The 22,363-nt window shown below is 34.3% G+C and overlaps 1 protein-coding gene across 2 annotated transcripts; it reads left to right on the top strand.

Moving 5' to 3' along the window:
* Positions 1-2,448: 2,448 nt before the first annotated feature.
* LOC128178304 (kin of IRRE-like protein 2) lies at positions 2,449-18,903 on the top strand. Of its 2 annotated transcripts, none has more exons than XM_052845411.1 (8): positions 2,449-3,268; positions 4,894-5,099; positions 12,554-12,660; positions 14,305-14,524; positions 15,928-16,002; positions 16,444-16,743; positions 17,364-17,411; positions 17,720-18,903. In XM_052845411.1, the coding sequence occupies exons 2-8, from the start codon at positions 5,012-5,014 to the stop codon at positions 17,827-17,829; spliced, it is 948 nt and encodes a 315-aa protein (XP_052701371.1). In that variant the 5' UTR covers positions 2,449-3,268; positions 4,894-5,011; the 3' UTR covers positions 17,830-18,903. The 2 variants fall into 2 exon arrangements, with proteins under 2 accessions (XP_052701371.1, XP_052701372.1); XM_052845412.1 differs by having other exon boundaries at positions 2,452-3,268; positions 15,928-15,951.
* The last annotated feature ends 3,460 nt before the right edge of the window (positions 18,904-22,363 follow it).

Genomic DNA, 22,363 nt, shown 5'->3' with positions numbered 1-22,363 from the left:
ATTAAAACTGCTAAATGCACAATGACATAACCAAATTAATGATGTTACAAAACGGTATATTTATCTGACACGCGTCTATATTGAAAATCAAAATAGATTCCATTCATTGCTTATGCAAGTTTTTGTGTATGGAATTGACAAGTTAAATAAGTATATTTCAATTCAGCCAAAATTCGGCAATTTTAGTGCGAGGTTATTGACTTCTTTTCATTTAAGCATAAAAATAGATTTGCAGAACTGAAGCCCTTTTAAACAAAATTGTATTTATTAGTCCCTTTCCTATGGAACCGGAGGGACCATAGTCTTTATCGCTGTCTTTCCGTCTGTTTGTCAGCTATTTGGTACCGACCTGGTTTTCTATACTGGTTTCTTCGTGGTTTGTATAGATTTATTATAAGAAACTACAGATGAAGTTTGAATTTAACGGGTGATAAAAATTCAATTTCAAACGACTCGACAATGTTTGGGACGTGGTATTCATGATCATTTAGAATGACGTAAGCCTGCAAGGGTTGTTTAACGCGATAAATAGAATCATTCATTATTACGAGTGTGGGATAGTGAAATTCCACCGAGGGGACAAGATTCACTGTCTAGGACGAGGCTTTGCCGAGGTGGAATTTCACTATCCCACACGAGTATATAATGAATGATTATTTTTCTCGCATTATATTAGCTTAAAAAATGATGTTTGACAACTTTCTGTTATGACGTTCAAAAGATTACTTTCGGTTTATCCCTCCGCGTGCTTCAAATAGTGCAAGTTAAATATCGCATACGACAGTTTTTTCAATTAAAATATGAAAAATTGTAATTAATTATGCAACACAATTACTTATTGGATAATCTTAATGCACTATTTTGCATTTCCCTACAGCAGACAACGTTTGTTTACGTTTTAAAACAGCGTAGTAATACACAGTGTAAGACAGAAAAATCTCACACTGCTGTCTCACACCGGACAAACCGATCTCACACCGGTGATAATGCGAGAAAACGTTGTCTTGAATATGAATTAAAATTTTCTTTCGAATTGAATTGGATGATTATGCGGTTATAGCGTGCATTCAGGATACTGTCATGTTGTAAATTTTGAATTTACTGGGTGGGAGTAAATACAAAATTTACAACATGACAACTAGTTGTATATGTATAACAAACACATATAACGGTATATCCATGCTTATACATGTAACAGAGGAAATATCTTAATGATATCGACAAATATAACTTGTAATCAACTATCTATTTAAACTCGCGAAACTTGAGAAATTTAAGTTAAAAATTAAAATTAAAAAAAAAGTTTGAAGACAGAAAACCCCTCAGTATGGTGTTCCAATGATACCTCAGTGATTTTAAAGACGACGACTGCTTCATTTGATGACAATGTATATCGACTTAATGAAGAAATTATACTCAGAGTATATGAATTGCCTAATTGGTGAGGTAAGAAGTACATTGTAGAACAAAAGATAACAAGACTGAATACATTACCTAAGATTCATCGCTTTGAGCTTTTTAAAAAATTAAGGTACATGTGTATGTATACTCATGCCACCTTTAATTTTGTGTCTGTACATTTACATCTACCCCCCCCCCCCCCCCTCATCTTATATCAAAGATTTAAAAAATTAACAAGCTATAATTAACCAATGCATTGAAATGAAATGATTATTTTTACTTTTTAACATAAGCATGACTTAGATTTGATATTGCTAAGTTTGCTTTATGTTACGGTATAAGACATACTTAAGCAGGACTACCCCACTTAAGTCGAATTCTTAGCATGCTTTACGTTACGAGCCCCAGATTGCTTACATGTACTAGTATGCAGTACTCTCAGAAATAGAACTGAGATGTCATCGACAAATGCAGTCTGTATTAGTTTTTTATCTAATAGAATAGTTAAAAAAAATTGAAAAATTATAAAATAAAAATAAAACAATTAAATAAGAAAAATAACACAAAGTATACAAAACATATCCCGCCCTCTTTTATCTTAATTAGCACGTACATGTAATATACGATGTAGATAGTAACCATTGTCTTCTCTACCGAATGAAAAGTTCAAAATTTGCCACTAGTGTATGACAAAGAGCCATCAGTTCAATGCTGAAGCACACCGAGCCTCGCAGATACTTTTTGTCGTTTCGTTAAGTTATGACCCATTATGTTCATTTTAGAAAAGTGACTCAGATGTAGGCCTAGTATACGGAAACTGTGACGTTTTCGTTGGTGGTATCGCATCTCGAGATGGGTTATTAGTCGACGTTTTAATTGGTCATTAGCTTCATCTCGGTGTAATGCGATAAATTTTGGAACCATTAAAGTTGTCCAAGACAAGTTCATAGCGCGAGTGGTAGTTTCCGCAAGTGTATTGTTCATAATATTGATTACAAAAAGTGAAAGTGTATTTTAAAACTGTAATAATGAAGGTACCGTCGAACTCAAATAGGGGGGAGGGTACAAGTTTGTAAGCCAAGCGAAAAATTCTCACAGTGAACTGGATGCAAGTTTGAAATAAGTAAATGTTGCGCGAGGAGTTATGGTAAGAGAGATCTAAACATTGTAAGTTAATACCGTAAGCAAAGATACATTTACGTGAAACATGGCTTTTTATTCACTGAATAATACATCAATCACTTGAAAACGGAAGATCGTTTGCTCTGAGTAGCTAGTATCGGCGTGTCGATGGATGGGAGTCGGTAGCGAACTGCCAGATAAAGAGGCGGATAAAGGTTAAATGGCGATTTACAACAATCACTGTTATCTTCGGCATACCCTTGCCATGCAGAGGACAATTATAATTACTATACAACTACTATCGACGCGAAAATAATAAATGAAACGTAAGATGTTTAATCAGCATCGAATATCAATTATTGCCGTGCAAATTGATTAACAGGCTCTAGCCCTTCTTAAAAGCGTGACCACTTCGCATCAGTTCGCCTCTATAGTTCTACAGCGAATATCAGATAAAAGCGCCAGTCCCTCACCCGATACTTTTAGTAGTAAGAATTGATCCGTTCATCGCCGAATGTGTCGGAGAGGAAACGCAGAGAGCAGACTCCTTCACAGAGGCAGAGGAGGCCCGCACGTGTAGAATTTTGTCATCTTAATTTGAGGTTGATTACTGTTGAGCGTTTCTATCCCCTGTGTGACATGCGGAATTTTCAGCACATGAAGTTAATTAAGGAGAAAAAAAACATACACAAGATCTAGATCCATCGCATAGTTTTTTATTGGGGATTATTGTTTTACATGAAAAGTGAGTATTTTAAGTGAATTATTTGAGTAGTAGACGGAGAGCCCCTTGTGTGTCTGATTTACAGACATCTGTAGTTAGGATAGGACGAACAAGGCAATTCAATGAGTTTACTGAAGAATCTGATATGATATTTCAAAGGCCGATAATTTAATAATACACACATTTTCCCCGTCTTCTAGTGCAAAAAAATTGTGTGATGGTGGTCCAGACACGGTTATGAAATCTTTTATCCTTTTTTTATGCTTGATACGTCATGCTTGAGAATTTCGAAATTCTTTTTAATGTTTTATTTGCACACTATATTGCATGCGAATGTCAACCTCGGGCGTGCTTTAAAACCATTCTTAAACAAAGTGGACAAATTTGAAAACAATAAAACAAAATTAAAGAAATCTTTCCCCTCGAATTTTCTTCCTGGTAAATTGATATTTTCTTCTTTCTTACGAAGAAAACACGATTCATTAATCAAGTTGTCAGAATTGCTGTAAATAATAATTATTTTGATGTTGCGCTTCGTTTCCGTACATAAAAAGAACACAGAATACGCGAGGACAGACTCATCTTAACCATTTCAAAAGTTGTCGAAACTGTCAAGTCTAATTTCTAAACCAAAGTAAATACATTCCAAAGCAGAAAAAAAATTCTTCCATATCTTGGTATTTGATGGGCAAATTTTTCAAAAGACCGTGGTAGTCTGGTGGTTTTGTTTTCCCGGGGAAGAATCCGCACTCTCTGCGACTGGATCTAGGTTATACGCACATTGCTTAACCAAAATAATTTGTATGAACACATTAGATTTATTATTAAGTGATAAACAATGAAAATGATATATGCCGTGAAATTCTTTGAGGTCGGTAGGTATCATCTGGGCGATATTTTATAATTTCAGGGGGGAGGAGGGAAGATTTTATCAAATTTTATTCTTCAGAGGAAATTAAGACCCATCAATTATTTTTAGAAGTATAGCTTTGCTGTGCTTGTGTTGTTGTATTCGAACGATAAGACGTTATATAAAGTCCCACATAGCACGACAGACTTCTCCCCAAACCATTACAAAAAGCAGGCGATTGATTCAACAACTCGGTAAACTGTTGGAGCTTTCTTTGTGAGTGGAAATACTTTAAACGAAAACGCTAGTAGTAAGCATTAATCCATTAAAAACCCAATTAATGTGTAGTGAGTTGTCCTCTTGTAAAGTTTTTTATTAATTTCTAATGAATATTGATTGACATTCGACATCTTTGCACGAAGTCTTCAGAATCAATGGGAGTTTCTTCAACCGTGGTCGGAGTCGCTTTTTGTCTAGGAAAATGTAGATGTAAAAACGTTTTATTATGCTGACGGTATTTCGAAAGTCCCGTGCGACTTATCCTTAGGGAGAGATGTTCTCTCACAAACAATTGTGTTTTGGGGGGAAATTCTTCCCTCGATCAAACTTGGAATCAGTTAGCCATGACCTCTGACAATAAAACAACTACCGAATTAAGTAGATGAGTTTTTTCCCGGCAATATCTGACATCAGCGACGGTGTGAAGATTTTGGGACTGATAGAGTGGCCGTGAAAACCGACCCAAGCATCGCCCTACATCAGACAATTTAATTTGTCCTTTTTTGTACATTTTTAGGAGGGCTTCGTTAAGTGTTGGACGCTTTTCGGTGGTGCAGCTTAGTTAAGGAATTATAATTGAGACTAAGGGACAATGAAAGATTTAAACCACCTCATACAGAAACATATCCCAAGAAATGTTACGTGAAAGGATGGAATTAACCCAGCGATGGAGCTTCGTCATTCTCTCTTTTAGTTGTCTGATTTTGATGACGCCTATTTCAGGTAAGTTTTTTGAAATATAATATTATATACATATATTGAATGCATGTGTAGACTCTATTAATTCAGAGGCGAGATGTGTCAAAGTATGTGTAACCTCTCTATTCAAAACTGATAGGGCTTTCACCCGTATTTAATTAAGTTCTACAAAAATGATTTATCAAATGTATATGGTTGTGAAATTACACTTTTTTGTGAAATCATGCCAGTTACCAAATCCTATTTCATACCAAAAGTTAGTCTTAATCCATGCAGTATATTAAAAATGTCTGAAAATAAGGTGAAACTAATGCACTCAGTATATTCATTCTTCTTGGAATTCTTTCGTATATAATTCATGATAAACACTTTTCCCCAAATTTCATCAAGCATTGCGGATATCTCTATAGCATGTCTAAACTACATCAGTTAAGCACAACAATTTAAAGAGTGTGTTTAATAATTAATTTTAAAGCGAACTGCAAAATTTTCTAATGTGCGTAAGCAATTAAACTTTATCAAAATTTAACCACTTTTTCGTTTGATTACCAACTGTGGCATTCCGATTGTTTTAATGACTTCTTTGTATGCGAATTGAATCATCGAATCTGAACAATGGATCCTACGTCAACAAATTAAGGTAGCACAAAAAGATACATGTAGCATGCAAAAAAAAAAAGAAGAAGTCAAAAACCTCAAGTTGTAAACAGGAAATGTTGCTTCAAAATCTAGCCTCATAACATGTATATGTATTGTGTGTATATACACGATGGCCGCTACTTGACAGAATCAGAAGTGATTTTACGGTCCTGTGTCGTTCACTGCTTCTTTAAGTAATCATGAAAGCTAGCACAGAATATTAGAACACCCTGTGACAACGGCAATTATATCCGATTCCTAGACTCCCAGGTCTTACACCAAAGTTTTCTTTAGCCCGGTGACGGGGAATATTTGTCTGCCTAATTAATTAACACGAATTGACTCTACATCGACGTTATCAGAGACAAAAAGTGCGTTATCATTGTCTTCAAAAAAAGATTTTATTTGGATTTTTTTCCTGCCCTACAGCGTGACTAGGGGCAACAGTGGCGGTTGTCGCAGTAATTCGTTCTTTTTATTACAATTTCCCCAAATATACCTGTTAATATAAACAAAATACAAGCGTCATGCAATAATTAAAGCGCAGAAAATGAAATCATAAATTCACATACTGAAAAGAACCAATATTGTTCTTGCAAAACGCTATGATAATTTAGTATGAAATATCACTATTATGATGTATGCTATAATCAACGCTATAAATATCGCTGGCAATATAACTTTGTAGTATTTGTCTTCCTGTTTTGTACGTTGATACATTATATTAAGAGAACGTTTTTGGGGTGTTTTTTTGGCATTTGTGTGTTATGGTTGAAGTCATTAATCTTGGAAATAATATTTCATAGTTATAAGTATAAATGGGAAATAGCTATTCAATGGCTTAGAAAAGGATTTTTTCCCCATTGATTTGTGGTATTTTATACTATGACGTACATATCCATATCACTAAGCGCTATCAAACATATAAGTGTAGTTAGATTCATATTTTAAAAATTTCTACTTTTCTCTCCTATCATCTAATTTAGATCCGGAATAAATATTAGATTCAGTGTAATTTTCGATTTTGTCCCTTGGGGAAATCAGGTGCAATGAAAGTTTTAAAAAGAATACCGAAAGTTTTGTTGAGGTGTTTTAAAAGTTCAAAATACACAATAAATTTAGTAATTTTAATTGGCAGCTTTTATTAAATGTCCTCGGGACGGGGTGTAGTCCCAAGATGATGTTTACAAGAGTAGGTTTTTATCAGACGGATGGAAAAAAGATTCTCCACTATAGCTAATGAGGGAGTTGTCACAGAGATGATCAGCTCATCGACTTCCGCGCCGGAGGGGAGCGAAAAGCAATCCTTAGTGAAAAGCACTACACTGGCTTGCTCTGTTCCCATACCCTGAGATGTTTTAGAGAGGGAATCCTTGAGGTTTCATTAGTGTCGGAGTTGATACGTACTTGGAAATCGATATCGCAAAACCTCTCCCGAAAAGATAATGCAGAAGAAATGGAAAATTTACTGACGTTTTAGCCAATTATCACCAGTTGAATGTCTTCAGTAGCCATCAGAGGTCTGGCTCAGAAGTGTACTAGTTTGGTATATGTACAAACTACAGTATGTATACTAGTGTATCTAGTAGCTCTCAAACAGGCCACCAAAATTTAATTTCAAAATTTAAAATCCATATTTTGAAGGGGAAAGGGAATTTAAAGTTTCTTATTAGAAGTCATGATCAGTTTTAAATGTATTTACATCTAATGGTTTTTTTCATCAAAATATTTTAATTTCTTTTGAGTTTTGTAAAACAGATTATTCAAAATTTGAACATTGCTTATTTTGTAAAATGCATATTCATGTATATTGAGAACGAGTGGAAGTAAAACTTTATATCTAGACAGTTTAGAACGAACTGAATTAAGATTCTTTTGGGTCTTTTCAGGAAATGCCAATTTCAAATTTAATTAGACAACTGCATTGTTTCATTTCGAAGCAGTTTGTTTAAATATTGCTTAATCCACGTACTTGAGACCGTCTTTTTGTATGAGCAGTATTTTTATAATCAGTTCGGATTCTGACCACAATGAAACATGCAGGGATGAACGATTCATGGCCCGGCGCATGAATGTCATTTTCCTATCAGCTCCAGATCTGTCCAAGAGAAAAAAAAGCTTGGGCATTCCTTTTATAGATTCCAATTATCTGGTGCAAAATATCCGACTCATTAAATCAATATTATGACTATCTGTCCTATGCCAAATGCTACCCCTGATTGCTTTCCTTCTCTCGTACTTTGTGGTATATACATAAACTTGTCTCGGTGGATTTTAGCATACTCCGACATAATTGACTTGACAAAGTTGTGTACGCTGTTCGACGGCTTACGGTCAAACTTGTATAGGTAGAGTCCCTCGCAAATCAAATAACTAACAGATAGAAAGAATAATAGAACCATTTTAACAGGAGCTTGGACTTTTGGGTAGTTGGTGTCAAACAGCATTGTGACGTAGGCCTGTCTATTTTATTGTAGGCCACTTGGTCATAGCTCTTTGAAATCAACAAGATTTGTCTGGCTTTTGAGCTAAGGCTACGCAATTGGTGTATATTTCGCTTGAAACCAGCGTCATTTTAACTTGTTTTGACGCAAGAAATAGATAGTTACATCCTACTGAAAGTCCAAGGACTCGTTAAAATGGTTCTAAATCATATACTACAGAAGCTACAATGTAAAAAAGTGGAAATTAAGTTTGAAAACCAAAGAAGCTTAACACAATTACGAGTGGAAAATTCTGATTGGAAAAATAACATCCTTGTATAGTGGGGTCATTTTGTTTTTTGTTGGAGACCACTAAACGATGCCTTTCTGGAGAGGAATTCCTGAATTTTACGAATCATTAAGTAATAAAATGTCGCAGATAAAATCTTCCAGGAAAATCGATAACAACTTATCCATGTTTGTGACTTCTGCCCATAAGAAAACAGAGCGATATAATAAATATTTAAATTCTGCGTTAGAACCACTAAAATAAATGAAGCATCAGGCTGAGCATTTATTTGATACTCTTGGTAATTACGTATCCCAGTGGGAATCCCCTTTATGGTCTATTCTACTTTAGATCTCTCAATAAGCTGGTCTTTTCCGTGTTATCTACGTTTCCTGTACCTACTGGAATAAGTAAGTCTTGTTCAGATGTACTTACAATGTACATGTACAATATAGAGTGTGTAGAAACACGCAGTCATCGATGTTACGCGTACGATAATCAATTCTAAATTGTAAAAGTCTTTTCGATTGTTGTCGATGGACTCGGGCCGGTCAGATATGGACCGAGGTCAATTAGAGACTGCATCTCACGGAGCCATACAAGATAAAACATTATCTGAATAACCATAAAAAACAGTGTGACATACAGTCTGTACTTTGATACCTTGGATTAATTTTTGATAAACTTTCTGTATTCAAATTTTAATTGGAACATCATTTGATTGTTACAAATTAACGTTCCTTGTAGAATTACTACCCTATCCATTTATGTGGTTTGATTTCAAAGCATACCACTGTCTGTGTATGTATCCAGGGAAAAATCAGTTTTAATTTTTCAAAACTTTACTTTTTACTCTTACGTTCCAAAAGCGCAATAGTTCGACGAAATGGAATACGTAAAATATCACGCGACACATGCATCATATATTTTTGTTGTTGTATATTGTTAAGAATTTTATGTTACTTAATTATTTAGAATTTATCTGACAAGTGATAGCAATTGAATTTATAATGACCACGTTTGATCACCAACGATGACGCAATTAAAACGTAAAATGGCGAGCTGAAGGGTTGTTTTCTTCAAAATATCAACATGCTTACTAATATATTTGTGTCATAAATGGATAATATTTGTGTCATAAATGTATTTTCTTATCTAAAAAAATATATGAGATTATTTACTCTGTACTAATTACATTTTGTAGATTAATAGGGAAAAAAGCAACGAAAGAATGAATGTCAATGAAAATTAATTCGTACGTTTTCGTGTCGGAAATATATAAGTACAATATTGTAGCTTCTGCTCAAATGCTTAAATTAGTCTGAATACCATGAGTTATGTATAGTAATGGTGGCAAAAATAGCAATTTCTTTACAAAATCTTTTAACGCAGAGAGAAACGCGAATAAATCGATTCCCTTAAGTCAAATTTTGGCTGTATGAAAGAGTGCAGGGAGTAAAAAAAATCTTCATACGATCGGAAACAATGCAGCTTCACAAGAATTGCTTTCAAGGGAATAGCTAAAAAAATTCAGCTCTTTATCTTACATGAGTTTCATTGAAGATGACTGACACACTAAGTCTTGTAATTACATCCGTGATAATACCATTTCTGATAGTTTTGTAGTAATGTTTTGACGATATTCGGTCTTTGTTATAAAGTAATCAGAAATAGTCGTGTTTGAAATTGCTACAATTAAAGTGGGTCCCTACTCAGCCAAATTGTGCATGTGTTTAATCTAGTCTTTTTCTCTTGAAATTATTAGTTTGACACCTTGTAATTAAAAAATCATATCTTAACCACTTACTTTTCTTAAACCAGAATCTCCACAGTACTATATATAGTATTTACGACCCCTTTTTCATAACACGTCACCAGCCGATTTTTATTTTTCGCAGTTTTTAATACATTTTTAAAGTAAAACAAGTTTTGAATAAATAATTATTTTAAATCAAGTACTAAGTATTAAGTGCGAAACATTATACAATTGTCATTTTATTTGATAAATTGAAAAAGACGTTTTATAGGAAAAAGATACCAAATAAAAAAATAAAAATTATTACAATATTTGTAATAACTTTTAAAACATATTTTTTTGGTTTGATGGTTAACTTGCTTATTTTATTTCTTTAGATTTTTAGATTTAAATCTGTTGCATCTGTTGAAAATACTATTGTATTAACTCAAGGTTTATACATTAATTCTGTGCTTAATCAGCAAAGATGATTACATAGATTCAATGCAGTTTATATGTATACAGAACTAAATGTATCAGTGATGATGTCACTCGAGTAGAGACACACGTCTCGTTTAATGCGTGTTGAATGCTCATCTATACCTTTATCTTTGCCCCCATTCCTGTTTTACGCCACCTGTAGTGCGGCTTTAAGACAAAGAAATCGCATCGTTTGGGAAAATAAAACCCTTCAACTTCGAAATCGCCAGAATCGAGCTCATATTACCTTTCATCGCGTGAAATTCTAAATACTTAGCTACTTCTCTTTGGTATTGGGTTTCGAAAACAGTTGTGTTATTAGAATTGCTTTCCAATTACAAAGGTTTGATCTTAAGTCAACCTTAAGGGGAAAAAGTATTCTCATAGTAGAAACAACGATATGTTTCAGAGGGTAATATTTGATTTTTTTCTTGATTTTTCGCTTTAATTTTTTTTTTTTGGGGGGGGGGGGGTATAGTATTAAACAAGAAAAACATGTCTTGAATATTTGTATTCAAAAGGTTTTCCAGGCTTTTAAGATTTAATTTGTGGGAGAGAGATTCTAAATAATGAAAAATATCTTCACGTAGGTCTTTTGGTCTTCCCAATGCATCAATCCTCGTTTTATGTGTACATTTTGACGTTTTAAAAGACGCAATTTATTTGTTGGACAAGTTAACCAAATAACATGTATAAGAAGGATCGTTACTCTACATTTAATGCATAAAATTGTACATGCATGGCGCTGACTTTGTAGTGATCACGTTTTCTGTCGATTTGTCATACGCAAGCTCGCAAAATGGTTTCATTTCATGGACAACCAGCCCTGTATTTACAATCTAGAGTTATACATTTACAGAAGAGGATGTATGCAAACACTAGCACAATCTAACATGTTTACCATCGCCATTAGGCAAGCGTCAAATGGACGACCAGAGACATGCGAGAAAAGGCTACAGGTCTTTTCCATGCACCTAATAACTCAAAACGATCAAAAAAGCACGGTTAAACAATGGAAATGTGTTAACCCTGGGTGTTTAGAAGAGATCGACGAACTATCTCGCACTAATTGAAAATGGATTCATATATTTACACTTGGCTCTCAACAGCAATGCCAATTTGATTGGCTGTTGTTTTCCAACAAAAATCTTTTAACAAGCAGAAATGAAACGTTCGGACGTAAATACAGATCTACGCGAAGAGACAAAGATTAATTATTCTATTATCGATATCTAAACCTGTAGGTAGAGTAGAAATTTCATTTGTGGACCCAATTAACAATTTTTGCACCAGGGGTTTTGCTAATATTAAATATTTGAGTAAATTATGTGTGTTTTCCTTGCGCAATATTACCTTTGAATTTCATGACACGAGCACAATTACAAACGTATTCGTATTCATAAACGTAAATAAAACAAAAATTCGCCGATTTCAAAAGCATTGATCAGGCATCGATTTTTCACTCTATTTCTCATTGTTTAGATATTCAACCTTTTAATCTCCAGGTGTTGTTAATCTCATGAGCAATTGCGTTGTCGATTATAGGATTCACTTTGATTTGGATTTTGCAAAACACTTCTCTTTTAAGTGAAATGAGTAGAATAAAACAAACATAGGGTAATGGCATACGAATTTTTCTTTTAAATTAATGAAAATGTATTCCGAGGTTCAAACCCTATACATTACATGTTAATGATGATTGGGTGCTAACATGGAAGAAGAGGAAAGCCATTATTTCTTTTACAAGTTAATTAATAAGTAAGGAAGCTTCACTCAGGAGAAGTGATTCATTATAAAAAACTATCACTTTCTCTGACACAGACCCATTGACAAATTGAAATAAATGTATGAGAGGTTTGATGCAACCAGACACAGAAAAGTACGATATTAATACAGTCCCTTTTTTTTGAAGGTTACATCAATGCTCCATCATTCCACGAGACAGAACCTAACGTCACAGTCCATTCTGGAGAACTAGCGATACTAAGGTGTACTATTGAAAACCTGGGACCAAAAACAGTAAGTCTTTGTTCCCGACTGTTGTTAAATGACCGAGGTCAGGTGAGCAGTGCCTCCCTTTGGGGCACACAGCTAGCAAATCCATTTCTTTCCAGTAATGATTTCCATGTTAAGGATGAATTGAAGAGGTCAAAATAAGCCGATTCCAATAGGACGCAGGTGATTAGCGCTAATAGTCTCCCTAAACAATTGGCTATGGGCTCCGTATATTATTATTCCGCTGCTTGGTTAACCTTCCTGTATTGAAGAATCTGAAGAATCATTGCAATCTCTCTCTCTCTCTCTCTCTCTCTCTCTCTCTCTCTCTCTCTCTCTCTCTCTCTCTCTCTCTGATTTGTTCGAAAGAAACAGATCGTATATTGTAGACATATTCATTTTTAACGGGAGAACCCCTTTTCACAGCAATTTTCTGGCAACCGAAAATCGATTAATATATAATCGTCGACTTTTTAAAGAAATTGTATGGGATAAAAGCGTAGTGTCATCTATCTACAGGTCAACGCATTGGATCTGCCAGAGTAGTGAACGATGCTTAAGGTACACAGCATCAATCCTCACCTAGACTAATCTATTACTGCTAGCCTATCATTCCCAGAACTTCTACACGATATAAGGGGGTCGCATCGGCGAAAGCGATATGCTATGAATACATAAACGTTCTTATAAATCTGATTTATATTAATAGAGTAAAGAAGATAGTGTTATTCTTCAAATTGTGTATATTACATTCTGTAGCTTTGCATCTGTGATTATTTTATTTGTACTAACATAATTACTTAAACATCATTCACTTATGCATCTGTTAATGAAAACACGGTTTTAAATCCAGGCGCACATAAAAAAGTTATTTACCCTCTAATAAAACTCTTGCAATTTCTTAGGCCCAAACAGATAATCTATAAACTTAATTATCTTTTTTTTAATTGGTAAATAAGTAACCCATGTACCTCTCTAACATTACCTGATGACGATCTATCAAATCCTTAAACTGTTTTCATGTACACCATCACACAATGGTTATCTTTAAACCTTTCCAGTTTGTTGACCAGTAAATGAAGATCAAAATAAATATTTAGAATATACATAGATCAGATAACCATTTAAAAGCTTTCATTGTGAAATACTTGACATGATATAAGCATTATTTAGACACGTTGAGGGGTTACGCTGAAGTATATGGGGGTCATTGAAAAAATACACATTGGGCTTGTCTTATACTTTGAGAGTATACCTTCCCCCCACACGTCTTATACTTTGAGAGTATCCCTTCCTCCCACACGTCTTATACTTTGAGAGCACCCCTCCCCCCCCCCCCCCAACACCACCACCACCACCGGGTGATACATACGTCTTATTGTTATAAAGATATAATATACTGCCCTGAAGTAAATGTGACCAAACATCAAACAAAAGTTTGGATATTTTTCGCTTTGTATTATATTCCTATCTATGAAGACTTTACTTGAATTGATAGAAAGGTTAATATACATCCAAAATGTATATTTGAGCTGTAAGGTAATTACCTTTTGTGTTAACCAAATTATGCACTTCATTGATAAAACGGTTTTATTACAACATCAAATGCATGCTCAGATTCATATATTTATATCTGGATCATTATTTTAACCCCAAATATTTTTTCAGGTATCATGGCGTAAACTTGGTCCCAACTATCTGTTGACGATTGGTGATATGGTGTACATGTCCAGTCATAAGATTGACATCCAGCATAAGAGGGACTGGAAGGGCCTGAACCACTGGAACCTGATCATTAAGCGGGTGGCGCCGGATGACGCCGGGTTGTACGAGTGTCAGGTGTCGTCTGCTCAGCAACTGGTCTACTACGTGCAGCTAAACGTTCTCGGTAATGGGTTCAGTACAGAAAAAAAATTGATACACTGTACATAAACATATATATTGTAACAGTTGAGGGGATAGCAGTGAACTAATGGGGACAATGCAAAAGTAATATTCTCCAATAGTTAGCATTATTTTCATGAAATGGAAGGTTGGTGCAAAAATATAGGATACTTATAAATAATTCTAGCGTTGCAGCCGAGAAACATTTGTCTCTTGCGATTATCGTATCTCCCCAGTAGCATGAAGTAATTGAAGCTATAAATATCGCGCTTCAAAAGAAATTGCAGCGAAAATTCTACTACATTGGCAGAGCTCAACCTAACTAAGGAATGTATGTGTCAAACAATTCCATGTTTGTATAATATGTAATATATTTAGATCGTTGGCTCATTATAAGTGCGATCTTTATTTAATTCTTGTCTAGAGATGGACTTACTTTTATCATTAGCAACGCCTAATAATCAAGTTTGTTTTTTTTTTACTAATCATTATTGAAAAACTTTTGCTGCGCTTTTATTTCTTGCACTAAAACAACGTAAAATTCTTTTAATGGAAATACAGCGCACCGCCTAAGTCGCGTTTTATACTTTGCAGTGTAAACTGGCGATATGAAACGGGATCTGAAGCAAGACCTCGGCTAATCTTAATGTATTTTGTCACATTTTATTCACATTTGCCATAATGTTAAACTACTTTCAACGTCATTTGAGGCTTGAGATGGAGGAAACTAATAATAGGGCAGCTGGGAACACGGCGGAAAATTGTAATCGACCGTCTACATGTAGTTCTACCCCCATGCTTATAGAAGATATTATCCGGGTGATTCAGTTGGGAAAAGGGGGATGGGTGTATGGTCCTCTAGTTCCTATAGTATACATGCTGACTACTTTGATAGTTTCTTCGGTATAATCACCATTTCCTTACAAAAAGACTTATCTCTCACGCTGTAAACTCATGTCTAAATAAATGCATCGTCATCACACTGTGGCATAACATTCCGATATTCTTAGATTGATTTATATATACTCTCTTTCAAGGTAAGGATAAAGAAGCTTGAATGAAAGAATTAGCGCGCATTGGCTCCAAATCTGGATACATAATGCGCAAATTAATTGAGGAAAAAAGCATGAAAAACAAAATGTCTTTCGATTGAGATGATCACGAAGATTTTTTTTTTCAAAGGAAAAACGGAATAGATAGAGAAAAACGCGCATAATTCTGGGTATTACACTGTCGGGGTTTAGTTGCATGTATAACTCTCAAGACTTTAGTTATCTAAGAGATTTTGTGAACTATATCTATAATGGTCACGGTTTCAGCATATTAATTAACTGTACGTCAATTAGAAGTGACTTTATTGATGACTTAGATTATGAAATGTGTAAGGTTACCCCTTTTATTTTTCAGATTCGCCCCCTGAGCCCTCCGCAGGTACGATACATTACATTTCTGGCGCGTTTTTGGTAATGACCGCCAACACAGGTACATTCACTGTCGTCCTCCTTTATGGTTTACTTTTTATATAGTTTGAAATACATTTTTTAAGAAAAAAGTTTTAATTTTCTTTGACACGTGATCATGAAATTTCAGTCAAAATACAATAAATTTATGATCGATGATTAACTCTAATCTATTTTTGAAATTCTTGCATGACTACATGTACGTGTATGCAACAGATTTTTGGTGGAGCCGCGCACATGTTAAAAAGTTATAGTTGGTTGAAGGCGTTGGATGAATTATAGTTGCAAACGTTTATTTTTCACAAACGTGAACTTATTTATTGCGTTACGTAATTTTTTTTTTAACAACAGTTAAGAAAGTAAAATAATTACGGTAAATTATTAATATAAATATTTCCCAACTTTTATAATGATATGATATAAATGATAATCATGAAATTAAAAAGAATCTTGATATTAACAGGTTTGACACTTGAAGGTAGAAACATAGTGAACTTCAATGAACCAATTAACCTGACCTGTCTTGTAAGGGGAGAGAACCGCGCACCGGAGGATGTTGATTGGTTTTTTAATGGCATCAAAATAGTCTCTGGCAGCAGTCGTTGGCGCAATAGAGTCTATATCACAAGAGAACGAGAGACCTATAAAAAGGAGTTCAAAAGCCAACTTCTGATTGACAACAGTAACTTCAGCGACACAGGTGTGTTCGTGTGTCGGGCGAGCGCCGACCTCGTGAAAAGCATCGCTGTCAGTGTTCTTGAGGGTAAGGATAAATTGCAGATATTTTCAATCCAAAAACGGTCTTTCACTTTTAAAATTGACCAAGAAGTGCTATAATTTTAAATTTCGAAAATGTATGCTCTTGTCCAATGCACAATTTTAAAATTTTGGGATGCAAACAATATATTTCCATGTTTACATGAAGCAATTTAATTCTTACACTTTAAAGTTTGCACATTCCGATTGTTATTTACCGTCTTCAAAATTGATAATTTTGCCTGCATAATGTATCGTTTTCTCACTGCTGTATTTCTTTCTTTTGCTCGGTTGGTTTCTTGGATGTTTACACTGACTTCAATCGGTGATATAGAACCATTTTAACAAGACCTTGGACTTTCGGTAGGAAGTAACTATCTTTTTTGTACGTCAAAACAAGTAAAAATGACGCTGATTTGAAGTGAAATATACACAAATTGCGTAGTCGTAGCTTAAAAGCCAGACAAATCCTGTTGATTTCAAAGAGCCATGGCCGAGTGGCCAGCAAAGAAATAGACAGGCTTACGTCATATTGCTGTTTGACACAACTACTCAAAGTCCAAGCTTCTGTTAAAATGGCTCTTATTATATACGACTGATCGTCACATATAATATTTGATATTACAGCCCCATCTCTCAAGCCAAAGAAGAACAGAGATGTAACGGGAAATAAAAGTAAGTGTCAGACATTACTGTAAAGGGAACCTGGTCTAGATCTGTCGTTGTGTTCATCGTATTGGAACAACGTTAACAAAACCATCCAGTAATGAAATATTGTATTTAATTAGGATGTACATATGCAATGTCTTTGCATTTTCTATGTATACCGGAAACAATTGATTTCAAACTAAGAATAAAAAAAGACGATAATTGAATAAATGAATCAAAAGTATATACATGTACCTGTATGTAGTAATTTTATACATGTATTAATAAGGGTTTTTTTTAAAATTCTTAATCTGTTTTTTCTCTTTCTTTTGCAGTACACGGGAAGTTCATATCAGATGAGAAAAATTCCAGCAAAATGCTGCACGGATTTAGTCTTCAATTGACTTTTATAATTCAATTAATAATACAAACTTGGAGTAGATGACAGAAATAGCTCTGTTGTCGGTAAAAGTGCCTTCGTCTAACAAAGGGACATAAGCATTCGTCCACTTCCTTCACTCCCCTGTACCGCCTACGGGTTTCGGCTGAAGGATTTGCTGTGTCACCGTGGTTGAGACTCCATGAACTTACCCAGTCACTGGTTCCTGAATTTATGAAAAATTCATGCGCTTCTTTAATCAGGATCAAATCTTTTGTTGCCACCACAGGCGCGTCCTGTAGAATGACAAAATGGCTGACTGGAAATAAATCTTACATAGAGTGCTTTGAGACGCTTTTGCTGAGCGCGCGTCCATTGTTTCAACAGAGGGAATTTTAAATCATGAATTTGAATGAACTGCATATATATCATTTTCTTTAAATGTAGGGCCTCATCAAAGTTTGGTCTATATTTTTTCGCGCATCATTCCATTCAAATCAGGCATTTTGTAAATAATTCACAAAATGAATAACAATATCTGGTACAAAGCAATATCATAACCTCTGGTGTATTGTTGAGAGATTGAACAGTGCCGAAGCAGTTCCCGTGAACTATTAGCTAAACATCGAACAGTTCTGCACAAATAGAAACATCAAGTATTTATAAGCAGTATAAAGTTAAAAGATGAATTATGTGACTCTTTTGTCATAATGATAATTTTAGCAATAGACGAAAACAAAAGTGTTTGTAGGAAATGGTTATCGAATCCATGTATGTGTTGTTTACGATTTGGATTTAATGAATGTGCAGCAATGATGTCTCTTTGAATATCACGTTTACTACTGTATTGAAGCTTTCTGGAAAGATCAAGTTGAAAGTAGTTTCTTCCCACAAATGTGTATTTAAAAAGTAAAATTTGGTGTTATGACTAATTTTAACATCAGATTTTATTTTTAGGTAAACTTGTGTGGAAAGACAGTCGATACATATACTGATTTCGATATATAGTACAAATTAGTCATTTCCATGAGATTATGACAAGTCTATAGTGAATTGTACATTTAAACATCTAGATTTTATTCATTAAAAAAAACATGTTTTTTTCTGACTTACTATTGATAATTAAAGTTTCACTTTTTATTTTGTCGATCCGTGTTGTTTCTTTGACATTTATTTTACATACAAGTTGAAACTTTCAACATTTTATGTATAAACAAATCAAACAATCTTCTTGAATGGTTGGAACAAAAACTTTTATGTGAAATACAGTAATTAAAAAAGCTTATTATAACTTAGTAATTGATTGTAAAACCTAGCTTTTACAGAATTGTTTTTGCCATCACTATCAACGAAGCATAACAAATGTGCGGCTAAAGAACCGGGAGTAGCTTCCCTAATGATGTACCTCCTGTATGGTACCCACGCCGTGTACTGTCTACAGCTAGTCCTTGGTGTATTATCTGTTACACAGGGTGTTATGTTAGTAGATGTTGTTGAAAAATATTACAAAGTCGCTATATATACTAGTAGAACAATTTTAACAAGAGCTTGGACTTTGGGTAGTTGTGTCAAACAACAATGTGACGTAAGCCTGTCTATTTCATTGTAGGTTTCTCAGCCATGGCTCTTTGAAATCAACAAGATTTGTCTGGATTTTAAGCTAAGGTTACGCAATCGGTGAATTTAATTTGATTTGACGCAAGAAATTGAAAATAACGTCCTACTGAAAGTCCAAGGCCTTGTTAAAAATGGTTCTAAGATAATGGATGTTGTAGAAAAATAGTACAAAGTCGCTATACTATTATACCGGTTTATATTTTTGTCCGACCAGGTCAATGGGTCACATTACTCGCTTGACTGTTTAATTAAAATCTTTACATCAGTCGAAGAAAAAATCACTCTTAAAAATTCTTTTAGAGAAAAGTTCTGCAAGAAGATGCATGAATTCGATATGTGCACGAGAATCAATTATAATATAGGTTATACAGTTCATAAGGATATTTGACTGCCGACAACCCATGCGATTGTTGAATCTAGATTGGTTGATAGTTCTCTGGAAAGAGCTGACCGACATAAATAATTCACTCTAAACAAGATGTGAACAATGTAAGCCATCTTTTTTTTTAATTGTGGTTCATAAAGGATAATATCAGAATAATGCAGCCACAAGAGGCCCAGGGGCCACATCGCTCAAACGTTAACGTTATGTAGATACGTTTGTAGCCGGCCAGGACAACCAAGTTGGGACAGCATGATTGTATACAGGCTGTCTATCATCCTCCTCAGAGGACTGATTTTTCATTAGGGGACTTATAAATTACGTTAGAGGGTTGTTATATTAATATAATTCAGTTAATTCAGAACGTTTAAAGCTTATGGTTGTACATAATTACATTTCTTATATATTTTGAACTACGTGTATATAAATAGTTGTAATCAGCGGAGGAAGTATAAACCAGTACATTGCACAGTACATGAAAACATGTATATGTTTAATAATGCGTTGTACCAGTAACCCGATGTACTAGTAACAGGTTTTTCACCTACTTCAAAACAATTATGAAACATAACATACAAGTTTAATATACAGAAGATGATTTCCTTTGGTCAGTGGTAACTCGGTAATATATCAATCGTAAGTCTGTTCCCCGGGGAAAACCCACTGTAGTAGTGAGTACTCAATATAAGTCCACTTCATGTTTCGAACCCCTTTAGCAGCTAACAAATCTTTAAACATGGATATGACCTCTTTTCAAAAGATGCGCAAGCCTAAAGGATTCAGATTATTTTATTATTAAAAAATTATTTAACTCTACCTACATTGTTTCATAAAAGCCGCTTCATCTTGTAAACTGAAATCTTTTATTTCTTGCAATTTGAAATCAGATCTTGAATTTTATAATTATAAAAAAAATGGCGTTTCTTTAATTGAAAATTAATTATGGTTGGAACTCTTTATACACTTATCAAGTAGATGAATCATTTGTTTTTTGATCTGGCAGTTAGTGACCCACAATGCGCAATAGGGATTCAAAAAAATAACGACTTAATATGAAACATCGTGGTAAGATTCATTTAGACGGAACACTTCTTACAATTACATGTAATGCAATACCAAAAACCATCGTTTTCATAGACAAATATGATGCTAGTGTAATGGTGACACTCTTGGATGTGGTATCAAGAGACAAAAAGTAACCATTTCCCTCACTTTTTAAAAAAAAAAATTAACGTAAATACCATACATGTCAACTGAAATTAATGAAAGAGATAAAAACCCAATATTTCTTTATTGACAAGTCATCTCTTTTTCGCAGAGAAATTCATAGGAACGGAAACAGATTTCTTACGGAGATTTATAATGGACAAATCTTAAGCTTTTAAATTGATTTTGGAAGTCACTCGGAACATCTCGCAAACATTTTCAACGTTATTTTCATGTCTTTGGCAATACAAAGTCCCCGTAGACTTTACTTTTTAGCATTGAATTACGACAAGCTAGAAGAGGCGTTTCAAAGGAGAAATCTTGGGAATTTTGTCATAATTTTAATTGTATTGAATTGAACATCGTTTGAATCTTGAGGCATCAATAAATGTCAAAAAATTTATTAAAATGTGAATTGCATGAAATCTTGAAACAAAGTTTAATATAACACACTCCTGGACCAGTCTTATCTAGAAGAAAGAGAAGATAACGGTAGTTTTACTGCTATTGTGTACGTTATATTATACACGTTATAAACTGGTGGGGTTTGAATGACCCCAAGTGTATGTATAACACTTTATATGAGCGACCCCAAGAGACAAAAAGTGATAGTCAATTGACTGGTCTTGTGGTGACAAAAAGAAACAGATGTATGATTTAGAACCATTTTAACAATACCTTGGACTTTCGGTTGGACGTAGCTATTACTTGCATCAAAACAAGTTAAAAATGACGCGGTTTCAAGCCAAATATGCACCGATTGCGTAGTCTTAGCTCAAAAGCCAGACAAATCTTGTTGATTTCAAAGATTCATGGCTGAGTGGCTAGCAATGAAATAGACAGGCCTACGTCACATTGCTGTTTGACACCACTACCCAAAGTCCAAGCTCTTGTTAAAATGGTTCTATATGTTCCCATACATACACATGTACTACCGGTATTTATAAGGGTTTACAGCATTTCATCGATTCGGTTTAAAAGTACGTCAAGGTGATGAAAAAAGATGTTAACAATTCTAAAAGACTTTAAGATTAATTTTCATAAAATTGGTTGATTCTGGGTGACACTTTGCATCACTTTGAACACTGGGAGATACATGTACAAGCTTCTAGGATTATGTAAATTCTCAACTTATCAAACATTTGTTAAAATGCGTTTGGGGAGTCCCTGCAGCCGTTGACTTGTAACATGTATGTTTATCTAGAGGAGCAAAATTGATAAATGGTTTTAGGTGGGGTTCTGAACTTCTAATTTTTAATTTTTTTTTACAGATAAGTAACAAAATGGATAATTATGTCTTAAATTGTGTGAAAGCATCTACAATTAGGCGAATTTGGTTTGATGCTTTTATTTAAAAATATTTAGAATTTACAGAATCCAGGTATATGTACCAAT

This window comes from Crassostrea angulata, chromosome 3 (genome assembly GCF_025612915.1).
Source record: "Crassostrea angulata isolate pt1a10 chromosome 3, ASM2561291v2, whole genome shotgun sequence".
Taxonomy (NCBI): Eukaryota; Metazoa; Mollusca; class Bivalvia; order Ostreida; family Ostreidae; genus Magallana; species Magallana angulata.
The sequence above is the reverse complement of the archived record's forward strand: the minus strand, read 5'-3'. Positions and strand labels throughout refer to the sequence as shown.

Excerpts from the sequence above, each read along its gene's own strand:
- LOC128178304 (XM_052845411.1), top strand. The coding sequence starts at position 5,012 with ATGTTACGTGAAAGGATGGAATTAACCCAGCGATGGAGCTTCGTCATT. Across the intron at positions 5,100-12,553 it reads TTTGATGACGCCTATTTCAG|GTTACATCAATGCTCCATCA; the intron begins GTAAGTTTTTTG and ends TTTTTTTTGAAG. Across the intron at positions 16,744-17,363 it reads CGCTGTCAGTGTTCTTGAGG|CCCCATCTCTCAAGCCAAAG; the intron begins GTAAGGATAAAT and ends TTGATATTACAG.